Below are 16,560 nucleotides of genomic sequence, written 5' to 3'. Positions count from 1 at the left end.
CCTACTCCTGATCTATACAACAGAAGAAGGGCAGATAATCAAGGCAGAAACGGACAAGGGATGGATGTGCAATTTTTGCAGTTATTGCATTTACAGTTTAAGGTTGATTTACCCCGAACTATGCTTTGGTCCTCAGAGATCTTATCTTGCATTAGGCTGACATATATTCTAGAATCAAATAGTGTATTTGAGTCAGTTAATAACAGAATTTATTTTGGCTACATCGTTTTATCTAACATGCATAATTAATTCTTCTGCGCATGATTTGCTCTGTTTTTAAAACAATATTTTTTTAACCCCTCCAGGGACTGCATGAAAATGGGTGACGTGGATGGCAAAAAGATTGGCTGCACGGTCAGCTTGCTGGTGCGTATCTCTTTCTTTTGAGAGATCGTAACTATATCACTTTAAGGATCTGAATGTTTAGATAAGGAGCGTGTTTTTAATAGCTTACTTTCCAAACTGGGATTTAAAAGTACGCTTTCCACTGCATAATTAATGAATTCAAAACCTATTACAGAATCATGAAGTATTCATGTTGCATTTGAATATATATTGATAAGCCTGCAAAAATATAGTCGTCCAGTTTGGTTTGGGTTGTGGGTGGGTGTCTCTAATTATATGAGCCGGCAGGTGGGAAAGAAGCAAGAGAAGTGGGATTCCTCTGAGCACATATGCTACTTTGCTGGCAGTGAGGAAAAGAAGCAGGGATACCTCTTCCAACATCCTTGCTTCTTCTTACTCAGGACAGAAGCCTTTCTGGTTTTTACAATTGATAGGGAATTCTGTAACTTTTTCCATCTACAGGTGAAATAATATTTTTCAAAGGGTGATTTTCTCTCTGAGAAATGTGTGATAGAGTGGGAGATATTCCCCCCCCTTTTTTATTTTCTGCATGATTTAGGGGAACTATATTATTTCAAGGTTAGTTGGATGACTATTTTATTTGTATGGATGGATGGGTGTACAGTGGTACCTCGGGTTACAGACGCTTCAGGTTACAGACTCCACTAACCCAGAAATATTACCTCAGGTTAAGAACTTTGCTTCAGGATGAGAACAGAAATCGTGCTCCGGCGGCGCGGCAGCAGCAGGAGGCCCCATTAGCTAAAGTGGTGCTTCAGGTTAAGAACAGCTTCAGGTTAAGTACGGACCTCCGGAACGAATTAAGTACTTAACCCGAGGTACCACTGTAATTGTAAGATTTTCGCCCAACCATTAATCCCATGGGACCACAGAGTGGCTTATGATAATAAAGCACATTTGCATCCTAGCCTTCCTCAGAGGGCACCAGGTCAAAGGATGTGGTCGCTGTCTCCTCTGTTAATATTTTTGTCTCACCAAAAGCAGCCAATAATAGTGGGGGCTAACAGATATAAAAACATTTTTCTACTTAATGCAGATTTCTACTGCCCCTTGTAATCTTCCCAGGGGTGGAGGAAGGGGGTGCGGTGGGGGTGGACCTACCCGGGAGTCTTTGCTGAGGGGGTGGCATTTGGCACGCCACCCACCTGCGACTCCCAAGCCTACCCTGAGCCAGCGGCATTTGCCCCTTCCCCCCATTTTGACAGCTGGGGGAGGTTTCAGAGTCACGGGTGGGCGGTGCGCCAAATGTCCGCCATTGGCGGCTCGCTCTGCCCCCGACTGCAGGGCACTTGCACCGCTCTGTGCACCCGAACGGCTATCCCGCTCCTAGGAGGGCACCCTCTGTGCCCAGCCCCCCTCAGGAGTGTGCCCGCCCTGGGCAGCGCAGGAATATGCACTGCCGGTGAATCTGCTAGTGCCTTGGAACTATGCAGGGCAGCTTATAATGATTTAAAATCATAATGCCATAAAATATGATTAAAAGCACCACAATAAAGTACATTGAATTCAAGGCATTAAAATGCATTGAAAATAAACTAAAGGCAGAAACCACAGAAATAAAATGGCATTTACCGCAGATGCTTAGCAGGCAAAAGCCTGCCCTGTAACAATATTTTTACCAATCGGCACAGAGCAAGAGACGAGACTCTTTGTGCTTCGTAAAGTCAAGCCTTCCACAATACTGGGTGCATCCCTGGAAATGTGCTATCTCTCCTTGCATATACACTTACCTGAGTGAACTCAATGAGGCTTACTTCTGAGTAGACCTGTGTGATTGCTCCTCCATTAATTTATTTATTTCCTCAAACTTACACACTGCTTAGCTGTAAAAAAAAACCACCACACACACCTTAAAGTGGTTTACAAAAAGATAAAGCAATAAAATCAAGAAAAATTCAAAACATTCAAAAATTAAAATACTAAAAGAGATTCAAATTGCCTCAACTTTCTAAGCACAGTTAATATGACAAATGTCAGCAATACCATATCAGCCCGTACCACGTGCACATTTCAGCCTGCTAAAAGTTCCATGAAAATGGACTGTAAACCATTTGTCCACCAATGGTGGACCAGTAAACTTTGGAGCTGAGTGGGGATTTTTTTTTTTTGTCTGAGGTTCCAAATCCAGACCTACCACTGCTGCTTTACCAATTGCGGAAATAGATGGTGGCCCCTTCCAATCTCCAAGTCATTATTTGCATCCTAATGTCCACAGAAATACATATCTTTCATCCAAAAGGAATTTCTTTGCCATGAGTACAGGAGCTGGAGTAAAGGAACTCAGTGGAGACTGTTACTGAGAAGCCCGAACTTTTGCCTTTTATATGAAGAGCCAAATAGGCTCTTAACCATTTTCTTAACAGCAAGAGCTTGTCAGGTTAAGAAAAGTGTCACCTTGGTGACACTTTAATTGCAAGTTGTTGTTTCTTTTTTATTTATCCATGGGCTCAGGCTGCTCTATTCTTTTCATCTCTCTGCCTCGAAAACCATCAATGTGGACTATACTTTACCATTCACAATACTTAACGAAAATGTCTCCACATGCCTCAGATTAGATTCCCCTGATGTGCATGTAGGCCTGGCTTTACAATCCAGCAAATCCCTTTTGAATACACCTGTGGTATTGCACTTCACCACAGTCCTTGACCTCTGCAGTTTGCTTCACTCAAACATGGTGCTGCGTAGCTTCTTCCCACCAATGCTGCTTTCGATGCTTTGCATTGCTGTTTGTGTCTGACGTAGATCCTATGTGAAAGGGAAATTTCTGTTAATATCACCAGATGGAGTGATAAGTCATTGATCTTTCAAAGCATTCAGTTTTGGGAGGAAGGATGAAAGAATCTGTCTTTTGAATGACTACAGAGACAAATAGCATTTAAATAACTAGGATGGCCATATGCAAATTGCCAAAAAGGAAATGTATCATTGCAAAAGAGGACACACATTTGCATGAAATTTGCAAATGCTTATTTATAGATAAGTCTTCAAATAGAGGCCTAGCAGTGCACATGAGCACTCTATTCAACACATTTAGACCCATACTTTGAATGTATCTCTACATCCCCCTTCCCTTTAGGCAAGGTGGTCCATGAAGAGTTTGCTATGGGATTTTCATATGTTATGATTTTGCCCAGACTAGCGCTATTGACTACTGTGTCTACAAAGAAAACAACTGCATTCTCTGTAATGGGATTGGACTAAATGAGTTGAGGTGCTGTGCTTTGATTCTTGCAGAGTTAGAACTAGCTGTGTCTAACATATACCATCTCTGAGAAAATATGCTTGTTTTTCTGTGAAGGCTGATTCATACATGCAAGTCTTTGATCCAGTTTGTACATCACATTAAACCACAGCTAAAAACAAACTCTGGCTTGTTTTCTGATTGTGTTGACAGGAGCAGGGAAGAAGTGGAACAATACCTTTTTAGCAATGTGTACCAGCACCCTGCACGTTCACATTAAAATATTGGTACAGTTTATTTGCCTACTGTAGAGGAATATTCATGTAAAAGCAAACTGACTGTACAAAATCTGAGAAACCCATGACCCTATTTGAACAAATCCCTATGCAAGAAGTGGATATTCCTGGTTTGGGAGTGTATCCTTTCCACAACGCAGACAAGGCACATTTGCCTATTTTTGTTTTCTTCCAAACGTTCTTGTCTGGATATAACAGTTAGGTATAAATTCCAATATACATATGACCCACTTGGGACAGCTATGTGATTTGAGCCTACTATGTATGCTGTTTTCAGCCTCAAGGAACCATTATTTTTTCTAATCCTTGAAAATCCAGTGTGCCCAAAGGTAGCACAAACTCATTCAAACCAGACCCATACAGATTTTGCATTCCAATTTAGCTGAGACTCAGATGCCGTTTTAAACTATCTGTATTCAAAATGGCTTCATCTCCAGATTAGGTGTTTAATATTGTTTCCCTGAACACCTCTTTTCTTGATGGGTATCTGATTATTAAAATGTATGCACATTTGTTAAATACAAAAACTATACAAATACATTTATTTTAAAACGTAAACTCCATCACCCTAGCTTCATTGATTTCTCACAGTGACTAAGAACGCAATATAAAGAGTAGAAGGGAAAAAAGCAAGTATCAGTTTGAAATTCACAGATAATTGTTTAAAATGTAATGCCCCCTGTGAAATATTTTGTCACAGATTAGGAATAGTGAATCATAATTAAGTTTTTCCATTTTCAAGGTTGGAGCACTAGAGATGACTAAATGAACTATCTTTATCTTTCTCAGTCTCTCTATTTACAACATTGTACTAATATCAATGTGTAATGAGGTACCAATTGGCAGTTATTCTGGCATTGTATGTAATAAAAAGCAGCAGGGATATGTATAGCAGATGTCCCACACTATGGATAACAGAAGCTAGATTTTACCCAGTGCACAGAGGTAAACAAACCCGTGGAAAATAATTACCTATAAGAATCAATGCAGATTTCTGAAAACATACCGTACATTTTGCAGCATCATTGCACCCCATTCCCAACTCCTTACTCATATGTTTTAATTTATTTTGTTACCAATATAACCTATCACACATTTTCATCTTTTTTTACATTTTCCTCTTTTTTTAAAGTAACACCTTTTTTTGTTTTAAAAGACTAAAATGACTGCTTGAGATTCATCACAACATTTCACAAAAACGCTTTTCTGATTCCAAAGCTTTTCTCGTATCTGATAAGGAATGGTTTTCAAGAGAGAGAGAAAGATCAGGGATAGGATAAAAGGCATAGATAATGTTGCTACCTTGTTTTTTATAACTATTTTGCATTGCAATGTGTTTTTATTCCAGAATTTTTACAAGACAGAATTGAATAAGGAGGAGATGTATATTCGATATATACATAAACTGTATGATCTGCACCTTAAAGCACAAAACTTCACAGGTAAACAATTCACCAAATAATCCTGGTAACAGTATATGTTTTGAGACATGGATGCAGATTAGTGGAATAAATAGGTGCAGGAATTCCTTCTGGGTCTCAAGCTGGCATCTGTGTTTTCTGGAAAACGCTGGATATAGCAAGACAGAGTCGTGGACGCCTGCATGGGAACTGATCTTATCTACTCAGATATGCCTTCAAGTTGGTGGTATCTCCAAAGCTCTTTGGATTTCAATCCCTAGTTTGGGTGCAAAATATGGTTTGACTGCAGAGGTAATACCAGGAGCAAGCCCCCCAAATATTATGCTTGAGGCAGAGCAACAAATTGTGCCTGCTCTTCCTGCATGCAAGTTGAGGTACTTTGTATACAAGGTCAGTTAACTTGTGGGGGGGGGGGGGAGACCACAAGCACCTCCACCCTCCCTGGCAGTAAAAAAATACAATATTAAATAGCTCAACAATTCTCTTCCTTTTTATGATATCCAAAGCCAGTTGCCTAGGGTGGCCTCCTCAATGGATGGGCCTGCCTTGAGTAAGAACAACCTTTGGTTTGCTCAGGACCAAACAGGAGGGAACTCTTGGCACCTTCCAACTCTAGTGTGAAGCATTGAAAATCTTGCATCTGAACACCTAAGGCACCAACCTGTAACATAAAAAGCTAACAGGACCATTAAGGCCTGTGTAATAGGAGCCTCTCTTTAGGTGAGACATGTAATCACTTGTACCTGTACTGCAGCAGGTCCTCATTTGGAAAGTGAGTAACCTTTTCCTGGCAGACTTACTTGCCAGGTCTTCCTTTGCTTTAAAAAAAAAATGGAAATGGAGTAGAAATGATCCCACTTCAGGCTTTGTTTATCAGCATCCCTTGATTTTGAAAACATGCTCCCTGGAATCAAAGTGATTTACTTTTACCATTAAGCGTACCATCCCTGTACATTTCCAGGCACTATTCAGAGTGTTGGTGCTGACCTTTAAAGCCCTAAATGGCCTCGGTCCACTATACCTGAAGGAGTGTCACCACCCCCATCGTCCAGCCCGGACACTGAGATACAGCGCCGAGGGCCTTCTGGCGATTCCCTCACTGCAAGAAGTGAGGTTACAGGGAACCAGACAGAGGGCCTTCTCGGTAGTGGCACTAGCCCTGTGGAGGCCCTCTCTTCAGATGTCAAGGCAATATGCAACTATTTAACTTTTTAAAGACATCTGAAGGCAGCCCTGTATCGGGAAGTTTAAAATGTTTGATGCTGTATTGTTTTTAATATTGGAAGCTGCCCAGAGTGGCTGGGGAAACCCAGCCAGATGGGCTGGGTATGTATGTATGTATAAATAAATAAATAAATATTATTATTTAAAGATTATTAGTGATCTTTGTTGGAGAGAAATGATGTAATTGGAATCCATAGAATCTGCTAGTTTTGCATGATTGTATCTGTTTTTTCTCTCTCCCCTGGCCAGTGTTACGTGCCAATAATTCTTGGCAAAGCCCACTCCTTTTTAATGTCAAGTTTAAATCTTCCCTCGAACAGCTGGCAGCCAATGCTGCTCCTTGGTGACAATTGCAAATTGGGTTGCTAAGCATCGTGGATGTGTTTTCAAGAGACGATGTCTGCAGCTGATGCTTAAACAGCGGCAGGGCTTCATACATTTAACCTAGAGTGTGCTGGTGTGCTCCCTTCTGAGAACTGATATTTATCTATTTGCATTCTTTATTTCTTATAAACTTTCTGACCTTCTACCATGAGAACATTGCTTTTCACAGAGTGATTTCCTCTGGTTAGGTTTCCTTGGGATTTATTTTCCTGTATGGATGATTTGTATAACTGTCAGTTGTTTCTTTAGTATGAGTAATATTCAAAACAGAAATCTGGTGGGTTGAGAAATCTGCTGATCTGCATATCAGTGTATGGCCTGCAGTCCCCCTGAAGAGTCAGGTGGAGTATATACAAGTATATACTCCAGACTGTTGGGTATCAAGGGCAGTTGTGTTTTTTGCTTTTTTTCCAGTGGTGGCTTCTTATCTGTGGAACTCTATCTCCCTGGAAACCCATGTAGCTACAGCATTATTGATTTTTTAAAAAAACAAACTCCCATGACATTTTTATTTCAACCTGGGTTTTATAGGTAAATCTGCTATGGATTAATTGGTACTACTAATTTTTAATGGTTTCCCCCCCCCAAATTGAATGATGTCATCTACTATTGTTATCATTTTGAATTTTTGCATATTGCCATGAAAGAGATATGGTTCTCTGAAAGATAGTTTATCTTGCATAACATGCTTGTTACATCATAGCAAACGAGAGGCTTGCAGATTTCTTTTTTCATTTTTAGTATGCATGCCAGAGACTGTATGGGAGATTGCTGTGGCATCTCTTCATTGCCCATGCACGTGTATGTCTCTGTATCTATATATAGCACTAAATACAAAACAGTTAATTAATTGGTACCGTTGAGTTTATCAATATTATTCTCCGGAGGTTCCAAGATAGGGCAGTCTTGAATGATCAAGTATGTCCTCTGATAACAAGGCAGCACGGTTGTCAAGAAAATGACACCACATGGGAAGTCCACATGCAACCACAGATGAGGGTACCTAGCTGTTGGACGTCTCTCTGAGAAATGCAAACTGTTGGTAGCTCCTGGCTACCTGCCCAGACATTCCAGGTGTTTGGGCCTCTCATCAAGAAGAACCTACTGATTAACACGGACAATGTGTGTAATAGGTATGAGTTACTCGTGCGTAAGCTGGTGCCTTTCTCGGTTAATTTTGCCTTGTTAAACCTTTCTGACTGCACAGCCCCTTCTCATCGTGGCTGCCTCAGTCACTGGCAGTATCCGTCAGTGGGCGTTTCTTGAACCTCTTCCAACATAAAAGTTGTTTGACACCCAGTCTCCTCCTCCTCTCACTGCGCGGGAGTCTTCTGCGCAGGGAAGGCGTGGGTAGCGGAGGACCTGGGCTCTCCTCACTGATGTCCAGTGAAGAGTCCTGGAGCCCTCTCTCCAATTCCCCCGCCTGCCCCCTTTATCCCTGGTGTTGCGCTGATTGGCTTCCCCCTCTACTGAGCTGTTTCTCCCCCTGCTGCTGGGTCCTTTGCCAGCATCATCTGGGAGCCTCCCCTTCACCTCTCCCTCCGATGTCAGTTCCCTGACAATGTGTTAAAAGCTTGCAAGATCAACATCTCTGCAAAGGGGTAGCCCACAAGATCTTCATGTGGGCAGAACAGCACCTGGTATATTTGAAAGTGGCGCATAGAAAATGCAACTGTGGGCTTGTTCAGTCCAGCAATCAGCGAGCAAGATGGAGGGAAAGCTTTATCCAGATCTACTCTAGTGAATCTGCAGCAGATTTGAGGATACACACTCACACCCCACCAGTTGATCTGTGTGCCTCAAAGGTGAATCAGGCACCTTGGTTCTATTTAGACTTCCGTTGTCCACCAGCCTTTGGCATGGATGCCCTAAGCAGGCTGACCCATGAAACCATTATATATATTTCCTCCAGTGTGTTTGTTTTCCGGGCAAGAGCTGAAATTACAGTGGTGCCCCGCAAGACGAATACCTCGCAAGACGGAAAACTCGCTAGACGAAAGAGTTTTCCGTTTTGGAGGTGCTTCGCAAAACGAATCTCCTACGGGCTTGCTTCGCAAGACGAAAATGTCTTGCGAGTTCCTGCTGGTTTTTTCCTCCCCCCCTTTTTCTAAGCCGCTAAGCCGCTTATCAGCTGATCCGATCAGCAGATAAGCCGCTAAAAGCCGCTAATAGCGCTAATCCGCTAATCCGTCAATGGGCTTGCTTCGCAAGACGAAAAAACCGCTAGACGAAGAGAATCACAGAACGGATTCTTTTCTTCTTGCGAGGCACCACTGTATCAGTTCTGCTTGCCTGTGCCATTTGTCATGAAAATATGCACCCACTAAATTTTCTTCCTGTTTACTTCTAACACCCAACAGAGGCTGCATACACGCTCTTGCTGTATGATGAGCTGTTGGAATGGTCGGAACGGCCGCTGAGAGAGTTTCTGAACTATCCCATGCAGACTGAGTGGCAGCGCAAAGAATACCTTCATCTCACTATCATCCAGAACTTTGACAGGGGAAAAGTAAGTGGGCTTTTTGGTTGTGGTGTTTTCTGTTTGTTTTCTTATTAAACCAAACTGATTCTTAATCATGGTTTGCAGTCAATATATTTTGCACTGTTGATTTATTATATAGCACTTTTCTATACAACGTGAGTTGTCCTTTAAAAAAAAAATTCTCATATGAAATCTGAGGTTGGCCATTGCTATGCCTCTTAAAGGGACGCGGGTGGCACTGTGGGTAAATCCTCAGCGCCTAGGACTTGCCGATCGTCAGGTCAGCGGTTCGAATCCCCGCGGCGGGGTGCGCTCCCATTGCTCAGTCCCAGCGCCTGCCAACCTAGCAGTTCGAAAGCACCCCCAGGTGCAAGTAGATAAATAGGGACCGCTTACCAGCGGGAAGGTGAACAGCGTTTCCGTGTGCTGCGCTGGCTCGCCAGATGCAGCTTGTCACGCTGGCCACGTGACCCAGAAGTGTCTTCGGACAGCGCTGGCCCCCGGCCTCTTAAGCGAGATGGGCGCGCAACCCTAGAGTCGGACATGACTGGCCCGTATGGGCAGGGGTACCTTTACCTTTACCTTTACCTATGCCTCTTAAATGCCTTTTCTGGAATTATTTAAGCAGGGGCCCAGTGGTTTCATCCTGCATTAAGGAGACTGCATTGAACAAGGAATTGGGCTAGTTGACATCCACCATCCTTTCCAGTGTTACAATTCTATGAGAATTAATCAATTCTATAGAACATTTCAGCACACACCTAGTTTTTAATACCATTTAAGTGATGCAACCATATGCTTAAACTGACTGTTTTTTAAATATTTATATTTTATTGAAGTGATTTCAATTAAAAGAAATAATTTGATATAGAAAAAAAGGAAGGGGAGGGGGAGAAAACAACAACAAAGATACATATTTTTATTATTGTGTGTGTTTTTTATTATTGTATTATTATTATTGTGTATGTGTATGCAATATATGATGTTCCCATACATTTTTATATAAATTGGTATGGTGTAATTATCCAAATACTCATGCAAATGTTAATAGCCTACTACATTTTGTATAAAGTCCATACAGTGGTATATCGGTTTAAGAACAGCCCTGCTTATGAGCTATTCGGTTTATGAACTCTGCAAAACCGGAAGTTGTGTCCCGGTTTGTGAACTTTACCTCGGTCTAAGAACGGAATCCGAATGGTGGAAGGCCCCGGCAGCAGGAGGCCTCATTAGGGAAAGTGTGCCTCAGTTTAAGAACGGTTTCGGTTTAAGAACGGACTTCTGGAATGGATTAAGTTCATAAACCGAGGTACCACTGTATATATTATCCTATTTATCGAAGCAGAGTCTGCGCCTGCAAGCAGTCCATTCATAGCTTGCTTAAACCGACTGTTTGCGCATTAGCAAGCATCTTGACTAGCTGAAAACTGGTACAGGTTTAAACTTTGTGTATTCCCCACGGCATGGATAGATTTTTGAATATATATTTGATTTAATGACCATATTTCGATTGGATATCTAGTTTTTGTTGTATTATTTTCAAAGGAGAGCAATGCTGCAGGTTTCAAATGGCCATGAAGCTTTGGGGAGTTTGTTTCTTGATGAGCACATCCCATGTGCTTTCAAGATGGCTACTAGCCACGATGGCTGTGCCTTGCCTCAACTGTTGGAGGCAGTAATACTTCTGAATACCAGTTGCTGGAATCCACAGGAGGGGCGAGGGCTCTTGCAGTTGGTCCTTTACCTTTCTCTGCCCAATCTGGCCACAGTGATCCATGCGATGGTCACCTCCAGGCTTGATTACTGTAATTCGCTCTATGCAGGGATGCCCTTTAAGCTGACTCAGAAACTCCAGCAAGTGAAGAATGCCGCGGCGAGGCTCCTTACGGTGTCCTTGCCGTGGGACCACATTCACCCAGTGCTTTACCAGCTGCACTGGATCCCAGTGGAGTACTGGGTCAGGTTTAAGGTGCTGGTTTTGACCTTTAAAGCCCTATGTGGCCTAGGACCCTCGTACCAAGGGACCGCCTCTCCTGGTATGCCCCACAGAGGACCTTAAGGTCCATAAATAACAACACTTTGGAAGTCCCGAGCCCCAAGGAGGTTAGATTGGCCTCAGCCAGGGCCACAGCCTTTTTAGCTCTGGCCCTGGCCTGGTGGAACGCTCTGTCTCAAGAGACTAGGGCCCTGTGGGATTTGACATCTTTCTACAGGGCTTGCAAAACAGAGCTGTTCTGCCTGGCCTTTGGGCTGGACTCATTCTACCCCCCCTTTTTTTTAATAGAACCCCTTATATGGAATTTTGTATATAAATTTTCCCTTGGCTCTTTTTGCTGGCCCATGTAGGACCAGCATGGATAGATGGCCCCTGTGAATATTTGACGTTTTCTCCCCTTCTGGCTTTGATCTATAGGCTACTACTAAAATGAGGCTGCATTTTAAGCTGCATTTTAAACTGTATTCTAACTTATATTTTAATCAACTGTTTGTTGGGGGGTTTCTTGGTTTTTTTATGTTTTTACTGTATTTATATTCAGTGTTAGCCACCCTGAGCCTGGTCTTGGCCGGGGAGGGCGGGGTATAAATTAAAAAAATATTATTATATTATATATTATTGCACTTTCCCATAGGCATCTGGCTGGCCATTGTGACAGCATGATGCTCATCTTGATTGGCCATGGTTTGTTTGGAGAGAAGCCTTGGTTCACACATTGCTCTGGCTTGTTTCCTTCCTGGCACAGCAGCCAGGAGTAGGATAGGAGAAAAGCAGTTTTGTGAGTTAAACCATAGTTTATTTTAAGCTATGGTTTAACGTAGTGCGTGAACCAAGCCATTGGCTGAATAGTAACGTGCTCACAGTTCTCTCCCACAACTAGAACTGGCAGTAATTGCGGAACTCAAGTTTAACCTACTCAAGTTTTACCTACGGGACCGCCTCTCCTGGTATGCCCCACAGAGAAACTTACGGTCTTCAAATAAAAACATCTTGAAGGTCCCAGGCCACAGAGAAGTTAGGCTGGCCTCAACTAGAGCCAGGGCTTTTTCGGCTGTGGCTCCGATCTGGTGGAACTCTCTGTCACAAGAGACCGGGGCCCTGCGGGACTTGACATCTTTCCGCAGGGCCTGCAAGACAGAGCTGTTCCACCAGGCCTTTGGCCAGGGCACAGCCTGACTCCCTCCCTCGGCAATCTTCGCGGAGCTCTGGCCCAATGGTTGCCAGTGGCCTGAATTAATTAATTTTATAATGAATGATTATACTTTTATACTGTTTTATTGCTGTTAGCCGCCCTGAGCCTGGCTTCGGCTGGGGAGGGCGGGATATAAATAAAATTTATTATTATTATTATTATTAACAGACCTAGATTTTAAGAACCCTAAAAGTTCCTATTTGAATAATAGTGCTGTGGAATTGAAACCGAAAAAGAACCTAACCCCCCAAAAAAGTTCCTGTTCTACGAACGGTGCTGTGGAATTGATTCTTGACTGCTGCTGTCATGTGACCAGACACTTCTTTTGCCATGCATTTTGATACATGGTAGACGTACAGGGATGATTCAGGTTAATTTTGTACGACAAGTGCTCTCAGTACCTATGAGTGCAGTTCACCTATCCCAAAAAGGAAGAAGCTTTATAATACCATATTGTCAGTTCTCATAAGCAGCTGTTTTCTGCCTGTTGGTTAATGTTCTCTGAAAGCGCTGGTTAATGCTAGATTGTACTGCCAACTGGGACACTTGAAACTCTGTTTGAAACAACTAAAAAGCGTTTAAGAGCCTTCTCTTTGCCGAACATTCCTTTTTTCTTGCTTGTCTACAGTGCTGGGAGAATGGAATTATCTTATGCAGGAAGATCGCGGAGCAGTATGAAAGCTATTACGACTACAGAAACCTCAGCAAGATGCGGGTAATGGAGATAGATGTATTTGGCCATTAAGAATCAGTATAAAACTGGCTTTTGTTTAGTCAGCAAGGCAGCAATTTAATTTTTCCCATTGAAACTTTAATGCTGAAACTGTGATGTTCATATTTTGTTTTGTTTTGTTTTTACTTAATCTTTTTTTACAACAGGTTCTTACAACCTAGCAATCCCTGTTCTAGAGGGCTGTACCTCGAAAGAGCGAATAAATGGAAAAGCTACATTTGTTATTCTAACATACATGTTTGCTTGGGTCTGATTGTTGCAAAAAAGGAAAGCAGAGACCCTCACACTTCTATGTTATTTTAAAGCCATTTACAAATGGTTCAAACGCTCTGTTGTTTTTGTGAATGCTGTGCAATTGCAGTGTAGTTCCTGTACTATATGGAGACTGCAATCCTATATATACTTACCTGAGGCCTTCTAAACTCAAAGGGACTTATTTCGCCGTAGACTTAGAATAGTACTACTAACCATTTCTATACATTAATTAACTTCATATGGGAAGCCAAACAATAGTCGCTATGCTAGTCGTGTATAAATAACATGTGGCAATGCATTTTTTCTCCCATTTCTACTAAAATCAACATTTTCAACAGCAGATTGATCAACAGACCTATTCCATATCACGCAGGGTGGGAGAGTAAAAAATGCTACTGGCCATGCCCAAACTCTTAACTAACTCACTGTATTTTTCACTCTATAAGACACACTTTCCCCCTCCTAAAAAGTAAGGGGAAATGTGTGTGCGTCCTATGGAGCGAATGCAGTCTTTGCGGGCTATCCCAGAAGCCAGAACAGCAAGAGAGTGCACTGCGCAGCTCTCCCTCTAGCTGTTCTATCTTCTGGCATCGCACGGCTATCCCTGGCTTTTGCGGGAGGTGCGGGAAGGGACAGAGCACGTGGCTCTGTCCCTTCCCTCACCTCCCAGAAAAGCCAGGGATAGCCACACTCCCTTTAAAGAGCGCACGGCTCTTGCAGGAGGTCGGGGGAAAGCCAAGAGGCTTGCTTTCGCTGAAGCCAGGAGAGCAAGCGGGATCGGTGCTCACCGATCCCGCTTGCTCACCAGGCTTCAGGGAAACCCCTACAAAGCCTCCTCAGCGAAGAGGGAAGAGCACTCCCTCTTCGCTCAGAAGGCTTCTTATTTCTTGTTTTCCTCCCCTAAATACTAGGTGCGTCTTATAGAGCGGAAAATACGGTGCTTAGAAATCCTGGCAAGAGAACACATGAATCAGGCCAATTCAAGCCAAGAAACATTGTGCCAGGTTGAGGCAGGATTCTACTTTGCATTTGCCAAGCACCATCGACTTCAATACTGGTCTCTATTTCTACTCTAATTTATTTTTTAAACCGCAGTACAATGCTGCCTTCCACATTGATTATATTTAGACTGATGAATCTCTGAACACTAAACCACAATCGTTAAGTAACACTTTCGTTAATTCTACAAACACTGTGCTACCCCTCATGTTCAATTTGTCCTCCTGTCTATACAAATTCAGTTGTATATTGAGCAAATGCAGATAAGCACAAGTTGAAAGATACATTCAAGTATCTTTATGTGGGCTGGGGAACTCTCGTTTACCTTGCTTGCATTTTAGCTATTGATATTGCGTATCTGATTTGTTTATTTTCAATCTGATCTGACTCAGGTGATGGAAGCTTCTTTGTATGATAAAATTATGGATCAACAACGTTTGGAGCCAGAGTTTTTCCGAGTTGGATTCTATGGGAAAAAGTTTCCCTTTTTCTTACGAGTGAGTATATAATGTATCTACTTACGTTGCACTAAGGCCTACATTCATGACTGGGCTAGCCCAAAACCTTTTGCCACCTGAAGCAGAGCACTAAATAATGCCCTTTCCTCTCCCAGCTATAAGGTCACCCACACCCACACCCAGCTATAAGGCCATTGTGCTTCACCATGCAGACATAAATTCCTGATTTCATCAATACCACTAATTCCCACTGCTTAGCAGCTTGGGAAACTACCTTATAGAGCAGTGTTTCCCAACCTTGGGCCTCCAGCTGTTTTCGAACTACAATTCCCATCATCCCTGACCACTGGTCTTGCTAGCTGAGGATTATCTAGCACTGAGCTAGAGCCCTTCCCCCAAACATATAGGAATTACAGGCTTACAACAGCTCAGACTATCTAGGAGCTTGAAGGTGTGTGACAGGGTCAGCTGCAATTCATGAAGCCTCCCCATTTTAAATGTATAGGAGAGAAATACTCCCCTGTGGCCATTCAGGTCATTGGCATGTACTTCAAGAAGTTCCAACAACCTTTTGTTTCACTGAGGCTATGCCTTCCCTCCATTTTTTCCTCTTTGATTCTGATGTACAGCTTTTATGAGGGGAAAGTGAGCATGCAATCGTCATCCCACCTACCTACTCTCTCTGTTCTCTCACCATATCACATATGAAAGTTGGGGGTCCCCACATTGCTGGGTGAGTGCAATGGAATATGCAGACAGACAGACAGACAGACAAACACCCACCCACACACTTACTAAAAGTAACATGACACATCATATTCTCTTAGGCGTTGTCTTAGAAGTCATTTGATTTTTTTGCAGTGTTTGCCTTCTGTAGTTCCATTAGTCAGTTCATAAACAACAACAGAGGTATTAAATAATTTGAGTTACTTGGGACGGTAAGCCTGTTAGAAGCTCAGATGTGACTAAAGAATCATAATCCTGCATCCAGATTGCTAATGGGGCTCAGATGGTTGGAAATCATAACACCAGTTCTGGCATGACTGCACTGCCTTTCAGTACATTTCTGGGCACAGTTGAAAGTGCTGGGTTTGTCCTATGAAGCCTTCCACGGCTCAAGGCCTCATTACTTTCCAGAATGTCTCTCTCCAGATGAACCTGCCTTTACCCTCAGGTCATCATCAGAGGCCCTCCTCTCAGTGGCCCCTGCGGCAAAAGTACAGAGGGTGGCAACAGGAGAAAGGAACTTGTCAGAGAAGTCCACCAGCTGTGAACTTCTCTCTCTAGGATAGCCTGTCTGGTGCAAACATGGTCATCTTTTTGGTCCCGTGCCAAGACTTTGCTTTACTCCCAGGCATTTGATGGTTGATGCTTTTTCCGCTGCTGAAATTTCATTGTTATTCTTTAGCTGGTTGTCTTAATGATGGAGCATAATGTAAGTAGGCTAGAAACTGGAGATTTCAATGTTTGGATATTCGTGCACAATTAATAATTTTGTGTCTTATTGTACGTGTTTTCCTATGCTCCGTTTTACTGATGTAAGTTGCCTCGAGACCCTTGAGGTATATGAGGC

General features: G+C 42.7%; 1 protein-coding gene across 8 annotated transcripts in view; it reads left to right on the top strand.

Annotated features, from left to right (window-relative positions):
- The window catches only part of DOCK4 (dedicator of cytokinesis 4), a 244,474-nt gene that overhangs the window by 201,109 nt on the left and 26,805 nt on the right, over positions 1-16,560 (top strand). For all 8 annotated transcript variants that reach the window (XM_083463219.1, XM_083463220.1, XM_083463216.1 and 5 more), the window contains 5 exons: positions 306-366; positions 5,192-5,285; positions 9,233-9,381; positions 13,171-13,257; positions 14,922-15,026. In XM_083463219.1, coding sequence (XP_083319345.1) covers positions 306-366; positions 5,192-5,285; positions 9,233-9,381; positions 13,171-13,257; positions 14,922-15,026 — 496 coding nt within the window. The remainder of the gene's footprint in view (positions 1-305; positions 367-5,191; positions 5,286-9,232; positions 9,382-13,170; positions 13,258-14,921; positions 15,027-16,560) is intronic.

The sequence above is a fragment of the Podarcis liolepis genome (assembly GCF_965112155.1).
Source record: "Podarcis liolepis genome assembly, chromosome: 10".
Lineage (NCBI taxonomy): Eukaryota > Metazoa > Chordata > Lepidosauria > Squamata > Lacertidae > Podarcis > Podarcis liolepis.
The sequence above is the reverse complement of the archived record's forward strand: the minus strand, read 5'-3'. Positions and strand labels throughout refer to the sequence as shown.